The following is a 17,454-nucleotide window of genomic DNA, read 5'->3' as shown; positions in this document are numbered from 1 at the left end:
GCATTTTTACATGTAACTCCTATTTTGTGTGATGCTTGGTTTACTTATGATGTGCCTTTCTGAATGTATTTTTTTTCTATAATATGAAACAGCATGGCCACAAACAAATCATATAAAATAACAAAACTAAGAAATGAATATTACAATTATAATAATACAGTAAGTGAACTGCTACTGTGTTCTATGTAGCGTCAGATCTACCCGATTCTCGCCTGAAACTGTGTTTGTGTTTAATAAACTAGATTGCACATTCTGTTAACATCTGACTCCAGAGTGATCTGTTATTGCTGTTAACATCTGACTACAGAGTGATCTGTTATTGCTGTTAACATCTGACTCCAGCGTGATCTGTTCTTGCTGTTAACATCTGACTCCAGAGTGATCTGTTCTTGCTGTTAACATCTGACTCCAGCGTGATCTGTTCTTGCTGTTAACCACTGACTCCAGAGTGATCTGTTCTTGCTGTTAACATCTGACTTCAGAGTGATCTGTTCTTGCAATTTGTAGTCTATGACATGTCAGATGTAGATATAATGTATCACACAGTAGTTTTGGATTTAGTGAAATAATTAGTAGCTTAAGTTAAGTAAACAATATTTTTCTCATTAAGGTTAGCTTTAGTGTAGCTTTAATTATTCCAGTGTGAAGTAGTTGGTAGCTTAGTAAATGTATATTTTCAGAGTAGATTCCCCAACACTAAACAGAAAGTAGTTTGAATGATTATTAAAGTCTAACTTTCAGGTGTAGGCTGTGCGTGATGGTCCCTAAAAAATATCCAAAGTGTAGTCTAACTTATGTAATCACAATCAATTGTGCATTAAGTTTGTGTAGATTGTAGCCTAATTATGAGACAATGACTACACTGAGTGTAGAAAACATTAGGAACTGCTGCTCTTTCCATGACATAAACTGGTGAAATCAGGTGAATCCAGGTGAAAGCTATCATCCCTTATTGATGTCACTTGTTAAATCCCCTTCAATCAGAAGAGGAGGAGACAGATTAAAGAAGGATTTTTAAGCCTTGGGACAATTGAGACATGATTGTGTGTGTGTGTGCCATTCAAAGGGTGAATGGGCAAAACAACAGATTTAAGTGCCTTTGCACAGGGTATGATAGTAGGTGACAGGCGCAATGGTTTGTGTCAAGAACCGCTGTATTTTTAACGCTCAACAGTTTGTATGTGTGTTAAAAATGGTCCACCACCCAAAGGACATCCAGCCAACTTCACACAACTGTGGGAAGCATTTGGAGACAATATGGGCCAGCATCCCTGTGGAACGCTTTCAACACCTTGTAAGTAAGTAAGTAAGTAAGGTAGGGTAAAATAGGGTGCAACTCAATATTAGGAAGGTCTTCCTAATGTTTTGTACACTCACTGTATATCATATGTGTAATCACCAGTAGGCCTTCAGGTTAGTGATTTGATTTGTAGTCCTTACTATAGCAATGCAACAATTTATTGTTGTTGTTGCGCTGGCCTTGACACATACTGCGTAGAGTTTTAATGCAGCATTCAAAACAACTGGGAACTTGGAAATCTCCGACCTCCCACTTGTCTTGAAAGCACCATAGATAGATCATATAATAATTGGCGTGTTGATGGCACATGCTATTGCATATGCCTGTGATTTAAATTATTGGTTGATATAGCCATGTGCTTCTCAGTTTCAGGATTCCCGTATTGGTAAGTCCTGGAAACAATTTTGTGAGGGCGTTGTCAGATGACTTCCAGTGCCATTATGTTTAGGTCAGTGAATAAAGGGGAAAGGTTGTATATTGTGAACATGGATGCGGGAGGGGTCAGTTGGTGGTGTTGCTGCGTTTAGACAGCTTGTATCACCACGGTGGCAACGCTGCAGAGTAGAGAGGAGGGAACGGAGTGAGAGGCGACAGTCACGACGACTGCAGCAGCTGGTTAAAGTGATATAATCTTGTGTTATGAAATTTAAATTTTCCGGGAAACATCAGGGGATTATGGAACCACACCATAGAAGGTCAAACGCGCTTTTTCGATCAGTTTTGCGCTCATTCTTAGTAATTGTTTTAATTTCCAAAACCACTTGAAATGAAGAATACTGGTGATTTAACAAAATTAACAATGTGTCTGTGTTGATCCATGGATTTACACTTATCTGGTATGGAGGAACTGGGTCATCAACATGAGTTTTGATACTGCTAATGATGCCAACTTCTGGAGTAACGGGTCCTCTGAGCTGTACGCAGAGACACCAGGACCGTTGTCTGCAAATAAGTCAAATTTGACCACAGCGAATTACACAGACACGAATCCTCTGGACCTTACCCGAGCCGTGTCCGTTGGTATGGTTCTGGGCGCTTTCATTTTGTTCGCAATCGTGGGCAACATACTCGTAATACTTTCCGTTGTGTGCAACAGACACCTGCGTATCCCAACGAACTATTTCATTATCAACCTAGCAATTGCAGACCTGTTACTGGGTACCACAGTTCTGCCCGTGTCCGCAACACTGGAGATTCTCGACTACTGGGTATTCGGGAGGATCTTCTGTGACATCTGGGCAGCAGTGGACGTGTTATGTTGCACGGCCTCCATCATGAGCCTGTGCGTAATATCCATAGACCGTTATATAGGCGTGCGCTACCCACTGCAGTACCCCTGTATAGTAACGGAGAAAAGAGCCATTTTGGCCATGCTCGGTGTGTGGGTTCTCGCCACTGTCATCTCCATCGGACCTCTACTAGGGTGGAAACAACCACCCTCAAATGATGACACCGTTTGCCCCATCACCGAAGAGCCCTTTTACGCACTCTTCTCCTCCCTGGGTTCATTTTACATACCTCTGGCTGTCATCCTGTGCATGTACTGCCAGGTTTATGTAGTTGCCAAACGGACGACTAAGAACTTGGAGGCGGGGGTCATGAAAGAACGCATGGACTCGAATGAGCTCACGCTCAGGATCCACTGCAAAAACGCACAGCTGCAAGAATACTGCGTCACGGGCAAAGGCCAGGCGCGGAGCACACTAACGGTGAAACTGCTCAAGTTCTCCCGAGAGAAGAAAGCTGCTAAAACTCTGGGTGTGGTGGTAGGCATGTTTATTCTCTGCTGGCTGCCATTCTTCCTCGTGCTGCCCATCGGTAGGTTTGGATTTTTTTTTTTTGTTGCAAACTTGTGTCCCAATTTCTCACTAGTTCTATTGGGTTAAATTGATCCACATACCTGTTAGATAGATATGACACTGCACGCATACATGTTGTTTTTCAAATAAACCTTGAACGTGTGCGTATGTTTGCGTGCGTGTGTGTGTGTGACATGACAGGACAGCATCTAACCGAACAGCCTATTCTCTGCTAGTGTCCTCCAATGCAAGTATACAGCGCATTTGGAAAGTATTCAGACCCCGTGACTTTTTCCACATTTTATTACATTACAGCCTTGTTCTAAAATGGATTCAATGTTTTTTCCCCTCATCAATCTACAAACAATACCCTATAATGACAAAGCAAAAACAGGTTTTTAGAAATGTTGGCAAACATTTTTTTTAACCTGAAATATGACATTTACGTAAGTATTCAGACCCTTTCCTCAGTATTTTGTTGAAGCACCTTTGGCAGCGATGACAGCATAGAGTCAGTCCTCTTGTGTACGACACTACAAGCTTGGCACACCTGTATTTGGGGAGTTTCTCCCATTCTTCTCTGCAGATCCTCTCAGGCTCTGTCAGGTTGGATGGGGAGCGTCGCTGCACAGCTATTTTCAGGTCTCTCCAGAGATGTTCGATCAGGTTCAAGTCTGGGCTCTGGCTGAGCCCCTCAAGGACATTCAGAGACTTGTCCTGAAGCCACTCCTGTGTTATCATGGCTGTGTGCTTAGGGTCGTTGTCCACAGAGGAACTCTGGAGCTTTGTTAGAGTGACCATCGGGTTCTTGGTCACCTCTCTGACCAAGGCCCTTCTCCCCAGATTGCTCAGTTTGGCCGAGCAGCCAGCTCTAGGAAGAGTCTTGGTGGTTCCAAACTTCTTCCATTTAAAAATGATGGAGGCCACTGTGTTCTTTGGGACCTTCAATGCTGCAGAAATGGTTTGGTACCCTTTTCCAGATCTGTGCCTCGACACAATCCTGTCTCTGAGCTCAATTCCTTCGACCTCATAGTTTTGTTTTGCTTTGACATACCCTGTCAACTGTGGGACCTTATATAGTCAGGTTTGTGCCTTTCCAAATCATGTCCAATCAATTCAATTTACGACAGGTGGACTCCAATCAAGTTGTAGATACATCTCAGGGATGATCAATGGAAACAGAATGCAACTGAGCTCAATTTCGAGTCTCATAGCAAAGGGTCTGAATACCTAAATAAGTTATTTTTTACATTTTATGTTGTAAATTAGCAAATAAATTCACAATCTGTTTTCACTCTGTCGTTATGGAGTATTGTGTGTACATTGTCGAGGAAAAAAATGAATTTGAATCCATTTTAGAAAAAAGCTGTAACCTAACAAAATGTGGAAAAAGTCAAGGGGTCTGAGTACTTTCCCGAATGCACTGTATAAACACTTAAGCACTCAAGCAGATATACACACAGACAAAAACACTTTCTCCCTCCCTCTCTCCCTCTCTCTGACACACACACACACACACACACACACACACATAATCATTTTTTTTCACATACAGTATGCCAACAGTATAGAGCATATTTTCTAGTCAGTGGCACCAGAAACGGGCAATTTTTAATTTACATTTTGTAAAGAAATGACATACATACACACAACCAGACACACTGTCACATTCTAAAACACACAATCTACACATACATTATCCTTTAGTTGTACTGTTTGTATATATTGTATTTTACATGTGTGTGACTGTTCTTGTCTATCGGTGCATGAGAGTTTCTGCTACTCGTCATGTTTTATGTTTTTGTGATGACCGCCGGATGAATAGCTGCTGCTTCAGCAAAACCTAATTTGATTACAAATAAAGCACTAAAGCAAAAACATCAATAGCCCTATACCACTAGGCAGGAGACTATATAAATAGCTACAAAAACACATCAATAGCCCTATATCACCAGGCAGGAGACTATAGCTTCAAAAAGCATCAATAGCCCTATATCCCTAGGCAGGAGACTATAGCTACAAAAAACATCAATAGCCCTATATCCCTAGGCAGGAGACTATATAAATAGCTACAAAAAAACATCAATAGCCCTATATCACCAGGCAGGAGTCTATATAAATAGCTACAAAAAATATCAATAGCACTAGGCAGGAGACTATAGCTTCAAAAAGCATCAATAGCCCTACATCCCTAGGCAGGAGACTATATAAATAGCTACAAAAAAACATCAATAGCCCTATATCACTAGGCAGGAGACTATAGCTACAAAAAACATCAATAGCCCTATATCCCTAGGCAGGAGACTATATAAATAGCTACAAAAAAACATCAATAGCCCTATATCACTAGGCAGGAGACTATAGCTACAAAAAAACATCAATAGCCCTATATCCCTAGGCAGGAGACTATAGCTACAAAAAACATCAATAGCCCTATATCACTAGGCAGGAGACTATAGCTACAAAAACACATCAATAGCCCTATAGAACCAGGCAGGAGACTATATAAATAGCTACAAAAACACATCAATAGCCCTATATCCCTAGGCAGGAGACTATATAAATAGCTACAAAAACACATCAATAGCCCTATATCACTAGGCAGGAGACTATAGCTACAAAAACACATCAATAGCCCTATATCCCTAGGCAGGAGACTATATAAATAGCTACAAAAACACATCAATAGCACTATATCACCAGGCAGGAGACTATATAAATAGCTACAAAAACACATCAATAGCCCTATATCACTAGGCAGGAGACTATATAAATAGCTACAAAAACACATCAATAGCCCTATATCACTAGGCAGGAGACTATAGCTACAAAACACATCAATAGCCCTATATCACCAGGCAGGAGACTATAGCTACAAAAAACATCAATAGCCCTATATCACTAGGCAGGAGACTATATAAATAGCTACAAAAAAAACATCAATAGCCCTATATCACCAGGCAGGAGACTATAGCTACAAAAAAACATCAATAGCCCTATATCACTAGGCAGGAGTCTATATAAATAGCTACAAAAAATATCAATATCCCTAGGCAGGAGACTATAGCTACAAAACACATCAATAGCCCTATATCACCAGGCAGGAGACTATATAAATAGCTACAAAACACATCAATAGCCCTATATCACCAGGCAGGAGACTATATAAATAGCTACAAAAACACATCAATAGCACTAGACAGGAGACTATATAAATAGCTACAAAAACACATCAATAGCCCTATATCACCAGGCAGGAGACTATAGCTACAAAAAACATCAATAGCCCTATATCACTAGGCAGGAGACTATATAAATAGCTACAAAAAAAACATCAATAGCCCTATATCACCAGGCAGGAGACTATAGCTACAAAAAAACATCAATAGCCCTATATCACCAGGCAGGAGTCTATATAAATAGCTACAAAAAATATCAATAGCACTAGGCAGGAGTCTATATAAATAGCTACAAAACACATCAATAGACCTATGTCACTAGGCAGGAGACTATATAAATAGCTACAAAACACATCAATAGACCTATGTCACTAGGCAGGAGTCTATATAAATAGCTACAAAACACATCAATAGCCCTATATCACTAGGCAGGAGTCTATATAAATAGCTACAAAACACATCAATAGACCTATGTCACTAGGCAGGAGTCTATATAAATAGCTACAAAACACATCAATAGACCTATGTCACCAGGCAGGAGTCTATATAAATAGCTACAAAACACATCAATAGACCTATGTCACCAGGCAGGAGACTATATAAATAGCTACAAAACACATCAATAGACCTATATCACTAGGCAGGAGTCTATATAAATAGCTACAAAACACATCAATAGACCTATGTCACCAGGCAGGAGACTATATAAATAGCTACAAAAAATATCAATATCACTAGGCAGGAGACTATAGCTACAAAACACATCAATAGCCCTATATCACTAGGCAGGAGTCTATATAAATAGCTACAAAAAATATCAATATCACTAGGCAGGAGACTATAGCTACAAAACACATCAATAGCCCTATATCCCTAGGCAGGAGTCTATATAAATAGCTACAAAAAATATCAATAGCCCTATACCACTAGGCAGGAGACTATAGCTACAAAACACATCAATAGCCCTATATCACCAGGCAGGAGACTATATAAATAGCTACAAAAACACATCAATAGCCCTATACCACTAGGCAGGAGACTATATAAATAGCTACAAAAACACATCAATAGCCCTATATCACCAGGCAGGAGACTATAGCTACAAAAACACATCAATAGCCCTATATCACCAGGCAGGAGACTATATAAATAGCTACAAAAACACATCAATAGCCCTATATCACCAGGCAGGAGACTATAGCTACAAAACACATCAATAGCCCTATATCACCAGGCAGGAGACTATATAAATAGCTACAAAAACACATCAATAGCACTAGGCAGGAGTCTATATAAATAGCTACAAAAAATATCAATAGCACTAGGCAGGAGACTATAGCTACAAAACACATCAATAGCCCTATATCACCAGGCAGGAGACTATAGCTACAAAACACATCAATAGCCCTATATCACTAGGCAGGAGACTATAGCTACAAAACACATCAATAGCCCTATATCCCTAGGCAGGAGACTATAGCTACAACACACATCAATAGCCCTATATCCCTAGGCAGGAGACTATAGCTACAAAACACATCAATAGCCCTATATCACTAGGCAGGAGACTATAGCTACAAAACACATCAATAGCCCTATATCCCTAGGCAGGAGACTATAGCTACAAAACACATCAATAGCCCTATATCACTAGGCAGGAGACTATAGCTACAAAACACATCAATAGCCCTATATCCCTAGGCAGGAGACTATAGCTACAAAAAACATCAATAGCCCTATAGCACTAGGCAGGAGACTATATAAATAGCTACAAAAACACATCAATAGCCCTATATCACTAGGCAGGAGTCTATATAAATAGCTACAAAACACATCAATAGCCCTATATCCCTAGGCAGGAGACTATAGCTACAAAAAACATCAATAGCCCTATATCACTAGGCAGGAGACTATATAAATCGCTACAAAAACACATCAATAGCCCTATATCACTAGGCAGGAGTCTATATAAATAGCTACAAAACACATCAATAGCCCTATATCACCAGGCAGGAGACTATATAAATCGCTACAAAAACACATCAATAGCCCTATATCACTAGGCAGGAGTCTATATAAATAGCTACAAAACACATCAATAGCCCTATATCACTAGGCAGGAGACTATATAAATAGCTACAAAAATATCAATAGCACTAGGCAGGAGACTATAGCTACAAAACACATCAAATATGACCAATTGTTGATTATACTCATTATTTTGTGTTTTTAATAAACCAGTTTGTTCATCACATAAATAAATCCTGAATTCTCCTTTTTCAAGCTTGATATTGATCAGTCCCCACCGTGCTTGAGATGACAGAAATGGTCAGTGTTGTGGCGATAAGTAGGTTATTTGGAACTGCTGACATTACCCAGTGTTAATGTCCAATCGAGGCTCCCTTTAGTTTCCTGAGGCCTCATCTGGGGTGCAATATGGACCATAAGGCTGTGTGGGTGACAGAGACGGAGACGTATATGCATTGAGGCGCAGCAGTCACCTAGCCTGGCCACACCATGGAAGTGGAAGCAATGTGTAGAGGTGGTGACAGCCAGTGAAGATTCACACAGAGTAAATTGATGTTGCAAAATTAAGACAATGCCTTTGGGTAGTAACCTAATTAGTCTGCCGTTTTGTCCGTGTCTTTGTGTGTACCATACGCTATAGGAACCCTGTTGGACCCTCCCCCCGAGAGGCTCAGGGACATTTTAAGATAATAAAAATGTCATTGGTTTGAAGGATTATAGCTTTCCTGACGCTGGTTGTAATTTGCCCCTCCTATCGGAGTTTTGGAATAGAATGTTTGATACATGTGTTATGTATTCTGGGAGCAACAATAAGCCCTGAATAGCTCCGTCTTTGCTTTCTCTGCCCTCACAATGCTTTCAGACTACCAGTATATCAGTGAATATATATATAATCTACAGAACATTATATTCAATTCTTATTTACTTGAGGTATGGAGATTGAGATTAGGTATTATCTCAATTCTGCAATAAAACCCAAGATATAAACTGTAATAATTGGCATATATGGTGTTTTCATTTGGAAATGATTGGGTCCTTACAAAGCACTCACTCATATGTTTTTAGTCGTTAACCTACTGTGTAGCCATTCTCTCAGACAAATTGGATCAAAATAGCTTTGTCAAATATTCTTGGTGTCCACATTCGACAGACTATTGCAACTGGCAGGATTTTAAATAATCTCTTTGAAAGCTTTTGCAGATTGTGTTTGACGATAGCGCCACTTTTCACTGCCAGTATAAACTATGCAATTCTCAAGCTGTCTGCACTGACCCAACGAAGGCATGTTTTGTTTGTATCACCCAACATAATGTAATTACCACAAACAATGGTGCTCTGTGATCTAGTATGCCTGTATCTTACACCTTGTCCTCATGCGGAGGTGGTGAACAATAGAAGGATCATTTTGTGGGGAAAACAGGAAACAACATCTGTTCAAACAAACACAGATGATGGTAATCAGGATAGAAGTTGAGAGTTTTTTGCTTTTTTCATCACCAAACTCACCAGATGAACCGAAATATAACATACTAAAGATATTGCTCTTCGATTGTCGCTTTCCATGTTATGTAACCAATATTTACTGTTTTGTCAAGGTTACAAGTTGAATATATAATCTCTTAGAAAAAAGGGTTCAATAAGGGTTCTTTTTTTAATTTGAGCGTGATATAATGGTGATGGGTCCCTTATGCTTCTAGATCAGTGGTTCCCAAACGTTGTATAGTCCCGTACACCTTCAAACATTCAGCCTCCAACTGTACTCTCAAATGTTGTTTTTTTGCCATCATTGTAAGCCTGCCACACACACACTATACGATACATTTATTCAACAGAAGAATGAGTGTGAGTTTTTGTTACAACCCGGCTCGTGGGAAGTGACAAAGAGCTCTTATAGGACCAGGGCACAAATAATAATAAAAATGTTTGCTCTTTATTTAGCCATCTTACATATAAAAGCTTATCGGTTCATCAAAAAACTGTGAATAACTCACCACAGGTTAATGAGAAGGGTGTGCTTGAAAGGATAAATATAACAATGCCATGTTGGGTTGTATTGGAGAGAGTCTCAGTCTTAAATAACTTCTACACACAGTCTGTGCCTGTATTTAGTTTTCATGCTAGTGAGGGCCGAGAATCCACTCTCAAATAGGTACATGGTTGCAAAGGGCATCAGTGTCCTAACAGCGCGATTTGCCAAGGCAGGCTACTCTTAACGCAGCCCTATCCAGAAATCTGGCAGTGGCTTCTGATTTAAATTCAATTTTCACAGAACCGCTTGTTGCAATTTCGATGAGGCTCTCTTGTTCAGATATCGGTAAGTGGACTAGAGGCAGGGCATGAAAGAGATAACGAATCCAGTTGTTTGTGTTGCCTGTTTCGGGAAAGTACCTGCGGAATTGCACACCCAACTCACTCAGGTGCTTCGCTATATCACATTTGACATTGTCCGTAAGCTTGAGTTCATTTGCACACAAAAAATCATATTTAAAGCTATGAGGCTATGATGGAAAGACCTGTGTGTTGTCCTTGTTAATGCAGACAATATTCCACATTGAATATAGTTGCAGGGAGTTCCTGTAATCCTAGATTCAGATCATTCAGGTGAGAAAAAAACATCACCCAGATAGTTTCTCACACAACTGGCCTATCATTGCATAATGCAGAAAATACACGAGAGTTCAGGGGCCTTGCTTTAACAAAGTTAACCATTTTCACTGTAGTGTCCAAAACATCTTTCAAGCTGTCAGGCATTCCCTTGGCAGCAAGAACCTCTCGGTGGATGCTGCAGTGTACCCATGTTGCGTTTGGAGCAACTGCTTGCACGTGCGTTACCACTCCACTATGTCTCCCTGTCATGGCTTTGCGCCTTCAGTATAGATACAGTGCCTTGCAAAAGTATTCCGCCCCCTTGAACTTTGCGACCTTTTGCCACATTTCAGGCTTCAAACATAAAGATATAAAACTGTATTTTTTTGTGAAGAATCAACAACAAGTGGGACACAATCATGAAGTGGAACGACATTTATTGGATATTTCAAACTTTTTTTAACAAATCAAAAACTGAAAAATTGGGCGTGCAAAATTATTCAGCCCCCTTAAGTTAATACTTTGTAGCGCCACCTTTTGCTGCGATTACAGCTGTAAGTCGCTTGGGGTATGTCTCTATCAGTTTTGCACATCGAGAGACTGAAATGTTTTCCCATTCCTCCTTGCAAAACAGCTCGAGCTCACTGAGGTTGGATGGAGAGCATTTGTGAACAGCAGTTTTCAGTTCTTTCCACAGATTCTCGATTGGATTCAGGTCTGGACTTTGACTTGGCCATTCTAACACCTGGATATGTTTATTTTTGAACCATTCCATTGTAGATTTTGCTTTATGTTTTGGATCATTGTCTTGTTGGAAGACAAATCTCCGTCCCAGTCTCAGGTCTTTTGCAGACTCCATCAGGTTTTCTTCCAGAATGGTCCTGTATTTGGCGCCATCCATCTTCCCATCAATTTTAACCATCTTCCCTGTCCCTGCTGAAGAAAAGCAGGCCCAAACCATGATGCTGCCACCACCATGTTTGACAGTGGGGATGGTGTGTTCAGCTGTGTTGCTTTTACGCCAAACATAACGTTTTGCATTGTTGCCAAAAAGTTCAATTTTGGTTTCATCTGACCAGAGCACCTTCTTCCACATGTTTGGTGTGTCTCCCAGGTGGCTTGTGGCAAACTTTAAACGACACTTTTTATGGATATCTTTAAGAAATGGCTTTCTTCTTGCCACTCTTCCATAAAGGCCAGATTTGTGCAATATACAACTGATTGTTGTCCTATGGACAGAGTCTCCCACCTCAGCTGTAGATCTCTGCAGTTCATCCAGAGTGATCATGGGCCTCTTGGCTGCATCTCTGATCAGTCTTCTCCTTGTATGAGCTGAAAGTTTAGAGGGACGGCCAGGTCTTGGTAGATTTGCAGTGGTCTGATACTCCTTCCATTTCAATATTATCGCTTGCACAGTGCTCCTTGGGATGTTTAAAGCTTGGGAAATATTTTTGTATCAAAATCCGGCTTTAAACTTCTTCACAACAGTATCTCGGACCTGCCTGGTGTGTTCCTTGTTCTTCATGATGCTCTCTGCGCTTTTAACGGACCTCTGAGACTATCACAGTGCAGGTGCATTTATACGGAGACTTGATTACACACAGGTGGATTGTATTTATCATCATTAGTCATTTAGGTCAACATTGGATCATTCAGAGATCCTCACTGAACTTCTGGAGAGAGTTTGCTGCACTGAAAGTAAAGGGGCTGAATAATTTTGCACGCCCAATTTTTCATATAATTCACTGACTTGTATTTCGCAGCAGTAATTGTTTCAAAACACCTTTTGCCATGTCACTGATGCGTTGTGTTGTTTGTTGAAGACATTGTCTGATTAGTTTTTTTGGCCTTTTCCCCCAGCATTGTCCCAGCCCATATCCGCGGCAGCAGGAATAATTAAGTCCTCCACAATAGTATGGGGCTTGCCTGCCCCAGCCACTCGGTAGCTCACCATATAAGACTCTTCTAGCCCCTTCTTATTAAAGGTATCTGTTGCTTTTATACTTCTACGTCTTACTACTCGAAAGTCGTCTTAATTCTCGCTCAAAAAACTCCCCGTCTTATTTTTCAAATTGTCATGTTTCGTTCGTAAATGTTTCCCGCGAGAGAATAACGGTTAATGTGATTGGACTTAAATTATTCGACTAGGCTACCTGTATTTGACATGTTTTGGCAGTGAAACAAGGCTACTCAGGCGAGAGGAAAAAAACTCACCCAAATTGTATTATTTTTATTTTTTAAATGTGAATCACATTTTTATTTGGCGTACCCCCGACAGCATTGCACGTACCCTAGTTTGTGAATACCTGTTCTAGAGTAATGCAGTTGGAACGCCAGGGCCTTCATACGGTAGGGCCCCACTGACTAGCATACCTCTTAGGCCCTCTTTAAATATGGCTTTGGACAAGATCTTTGACTCCATGCTTTCGTCCATTCGTAGGTGTGTGAGGAGGGGTCCGAGGGTATTTAGTTCCCAGGTAGATCTCAGGGTCATTCATAGCCTACTCTATCATAGTCAAGTGTGTCTTAGAAAAGAAACCAAAACCAGAACAAAAGATAAACCCCTCCCTGTACACACTATCTGCTCCTGGTTGAATCTATAGTCAATGGATTGAGGTGTTTGCTGCATTTTATCCTGAGTTCTCCTCCCCGTTCCTCGAACATGCTGTTAGCAGCACTCAGGGTGAAGCCAGGAGATGTGTTGAAAGCCTGCAGCCTCACAGGGCACTGCATTTTTTGAACCTTTATTTAACTAGGCAAGTCAGTTAAGAACAAATTCTTATTTTCAATGACGGCCTAGGAACAGTGGGTTAACTGCCTTGTTCAGGGGCAGAACGACAGATTTGTACCTTGTCAGCTCGGGGATTCGATCTTGCAACCTTCCAACGCTCCAACCACTAGGCTACCTGCCGCCCCTAAAGACCTCATACAGGCACTGTACATTTAACTGCCGTCTCTCTTTAGAGTCTAATGTATTCCACCAGTCCTTGCTTTGTTGTTTACTCCGTCTGTAGAGCAACATCAACTACCTTCCTTTGTTTGGCTCGATAGTCAGCCAGCGTTAAGCAGCCGTCGAGAAGGACTCGGTCAATTAGTAGATAAGAAAGCCGGAAGCATCTGGTTTCTGGATGTGTGAAAGACGTTGCCAGTAGATTAAGTGGTGAATTAGTGATTAAATCACTGGGTTAGATAGACTGTGGACAGAGAAATTGGGCAGAGAGCTGTGATTTGTTGCCCTGGATTCCACAGTTGCACGGCACGGAGGAGCATCCTAAATATTCTCAAGTGAGAACTATCAGAACATAGTGCAGGGTTAATTCTATTTAAATTCTAGTCAATTCGAAAGTCGAATTCCAAATTTCCCTCATTGAAAAGCATTGAAGAGAATTGGAATTGGAATTTCAGTGTACTTTCAGAATTTAAATGGAATTGACACCAATCCCGGAATAGTGGGTTGTTGGCTTCATGTGACTAGGGAGGTTCGGGGCTGAGGAGGTTACAGTGTATGGAACTGTGCTGGAGAACTGTACACACGTTTTACTGGAAAACAAACCCAGCCAGAAGCACATCATTAATTACTGCAGTGGACTAAATTAGGGTCACACAGTGTGTTTCTTGGTTTGAAACAAATATACTTTGAAACAAAGGTTTTCACCTCACACTCATTTGGGCTCCTGATTGGTGCAGCAGTCGAAGGCATCTCAGTGCTAGAGGCTTCACTACAGGCCCTGGTTCAATTCCAGGCTGTATCGCAACTGGCCATGATTGGGAGTCCCATAGGGAGGCGCACAATTGGCCCAGCGTTCTCCGGGTCAGGGTTTGGCCGGGATAGGCCGTTGTTGATAATAAGAATTTGTTCTTAACTGACTTGCCTAGTTAAATTAAGGTTAAATAAAGGTTAAATTAAAAAAATATTCATAGTTAAGGGCTTAAAAAAATAAGACACCTGTACCATGTCAGAAATAGAGTTGAAATGTATTCAATTTTGAGTTTGCATCCCAATATTACACTTGATATTCATCACAGAAGACTGGCATATAACAAAACCGTTTGACGTAGAAACACCAGATGTCTGGCGTTTAAAAAAATAAAAAAATATTATTGTTTTTATTGATAACATTACACCCATGGGGACACTAGGTTATTTAACTGCAGGAAAGGACTACAGTGTAACCACAGTCTCTCCTCAGGCCAGGCTGAGAAATTACAAATGTGTCCTTGAATTAGATGTTTCTAAGAGCCATGGTTCTATTGTGAGAAAACACAGTAATAACTCTTGTTAAACATCTCTCCATCCCAGAGTCTAAAGAGAGAACCAGGATGGAATGCCACATCTTTCTCTTCAGGTTTTCATCCAATAACGTGACAGCCAGGGTTTCTGTGGCAGGACATACCAAAGTGGATGAGTACCCACAATGCTGAGTCCAAAAAGGCCAAAAAAGGGGATGTGATGTTCAACAGGGGAGGAGTGCAAGGGCAGTAAAACAGTGGACTCCCAGCAGTGAAAGCCTCTGGGATTAGTTCGCCTGTAAAATTAGGAAGGCTTTGGAATGATGACGGATCTCTGTGACCTTTGTTTATGAGCTGGAGACAGTAAAGATAAAGATAAAACTCCAGAAAGTGCTTCTCTGAAACTGATGCTATCTCGTGCCAGCGCAGTAGTGGCATTGCTTACTGTAATGATTTCTTTATTGAATGTGAGATTGCTTGTAAATCCTGCCTTATCTTTAACTTTTTCCACATTTGCAGTTTTTACAGCTTTTATTGTTTTAACATTCAAGGTTTAGTAGCTTATTTAGAATCGGTGAAGGCTGATGTGAGGTCGGTAGAGTTGACCTCAGTGGTGAAGGAGACCATAGTACAGTAATGATGAGTGCCGTCAGTGAGTCACCCTTATCTTTCTCCATCTAAGACAATCCGAAACAGGAAACAGCCAAGACAATAGAATCAGCACCAAGATGGTAGTCATTGGAATCACTGTGTAGCCATCAATGTAAGCGTTGGAGACCCACCAATCTCCAATGTCCACCCACCAATCTCCATCGGAAAAAAATAGGACGCTTCAAAAATACCAGCAGACAGACAATTTGTCTGTACTAAAGAGTTGAATAAAGACCCCCACCCTGCACTCCCTAAAACGTTTTCTCATCGCATCTCCTTCGTTGCTGATCATTGATCTGAAAGGTCTGGGAAGGTGAAAGCAAGCTTATATTTCACCTTTCTCCGTCTCTCTCGATCAGCGGTGCGGAGTGAGAGGAGAATGCCGGTGGATAGCTGCTGGTACGTTGGCTTTCTGTGAGGTTCTATTGAATACTGCCATCTATTGATCATCAAAATGAATGGATTGAAGAGATGGTTCCTCATTTACATTATTGTCTCTGGATACATCCACCACAACAGTACATAGCACAGCGTAATCATTTCTCAAATGTAAAGTCATGTGTCATTAAAAAAAAAGTAATGCATAATAACATTAGTTTTTCCGATAATATCTCTCAATTGATAACCTATTTTCACCATGTACTCTCTCAGGGTCGTTCAACGCCAACCTGCGTCCCTCGGAGACGTTCTTCAAGGTGATCTTCTGGCTGGGCTACTTCAACAGCTGCCTGAACCCCATCATCTACCCCTGCTACAGCCGAGAGTTCAAGCAGGCCTTCATCCGTATCCTCAAGTGCCGCTGCCATCAGAAGAAGAAGCAGAAGGGTTCGAGGGCCTACTACAACCAACGTTCCTCTCGCCTGGGCTCCACCAATACCTCCTACCTGAACGGAAGTCAGCAGACCCTGTCCTCCGTCAACCCCAGCCCTCACTGTGTCAGCAAAGGGACTGGCTCTCGCCTAGAGCCTGGGTTTGACCTCAACTCCCCATCCCCCTGCACGTCTCTGCCTGGGAGCCCTTTCACTGGCCAGATGAGAGCCCTCCCTGGGGCTGTCTACCAGAGCACCAGCAGAAATAACAGAGTCCACCTGGTCTCTCCCCTGGCCAGGGAGTCAGTTCATGCCAATGGACAGAGTAGGAATGGAGAGGTGGAGCATGGCTCAATCAGGGCAACACCTGACACAATTATGTAATGACTGTGTGGGGCACCAGTCATAAGCCTGGACAATATCGTTTGATAGTCTGTACTAATGCTGGCATGAGACTTTTTTTTTAGAGACACTATACATTGGATCATTGTAAATGTCTAAATGCAATATGGACAGCAGCCTAACTACTGTAGCAGTATGGATTGAAGATGTCCACATCACAATGTTTCCCTGAGTATTTCTTACTAAGAATCTGGTTGCTTCTAGTTCCATGTCCTCCAAATGTCATCGTCAATAGGACTTTTGGACAATTTTAGACAGAACATTGAAGTCTTCTGCTACTGCACAAAACACAATGTGTGCAGCTCTGGCACATACTAACTAGGCCCTTGAAAGACTCCATGAAAAAGGGACCAACTGTACTGACGTTTTGACCTGGGTTGCACTGCTCTGCATTTTCAACAGATATACATACAGTTGAAGCCGTAGCCAAATACATTTCAGCTCAGTTTTTCACAATTCCTGACATTTAA

General features: G+C 41.2%; 1 protein-coding gene across 1 annotated transcript in view; it reads left to right on the top strand.

Moving 5' to 3' along the window:
* Positions 1-1,876: 1,876 nt before the first annotated feature.
* Positions 1,877-17,454, top strand: part of LOC110533391 (alpha-1A adrenergic receptor) — a 15,971-nt gene continuing 393 nt past the window's right edge. Inside the window, exons 1-2 of the mRNA XM_021617538.2 lie at positions 1,877-3,118; positions 16,425-17,454. The exon at positions 16,425-17,454 is cut by the window's right edge and continues 393 nt beyond it. Coding sequence (XP_021473213.2) covers positions 2,161-3,118; positions 16,425-16,966 — 1,500 coding nt within the window. The 5' untranslated portion in view covers positions 1,877-2,160 and the 3' untranslated portion in view covers positions 16,967-17,454. The remainder of the gene's footprint in view (positions 3,119-16,424) is intronic.

This window comes from Oncorhynchus mykiss, chromosome 10 (genome assembly GCF_013265735.2).
Source record: "Oncorhynchus mykiss isolate Arlee chromosome 10, USDA_OmykA_1.1, whole genome shotgun sequence".
Classification (NCBI taxonomy): domain Eukaryota; kingdom Metazoa; phylum Chordata; class Actinopteri; order Salmoniformes; family Salmonidae; genus Oncorhynchus; species Oncorhynchus mykiss.
Note: the sequence above shows the minus strand (reverse complement) of the source record. Positions and strands in the feature narration are given on the sequence as shown.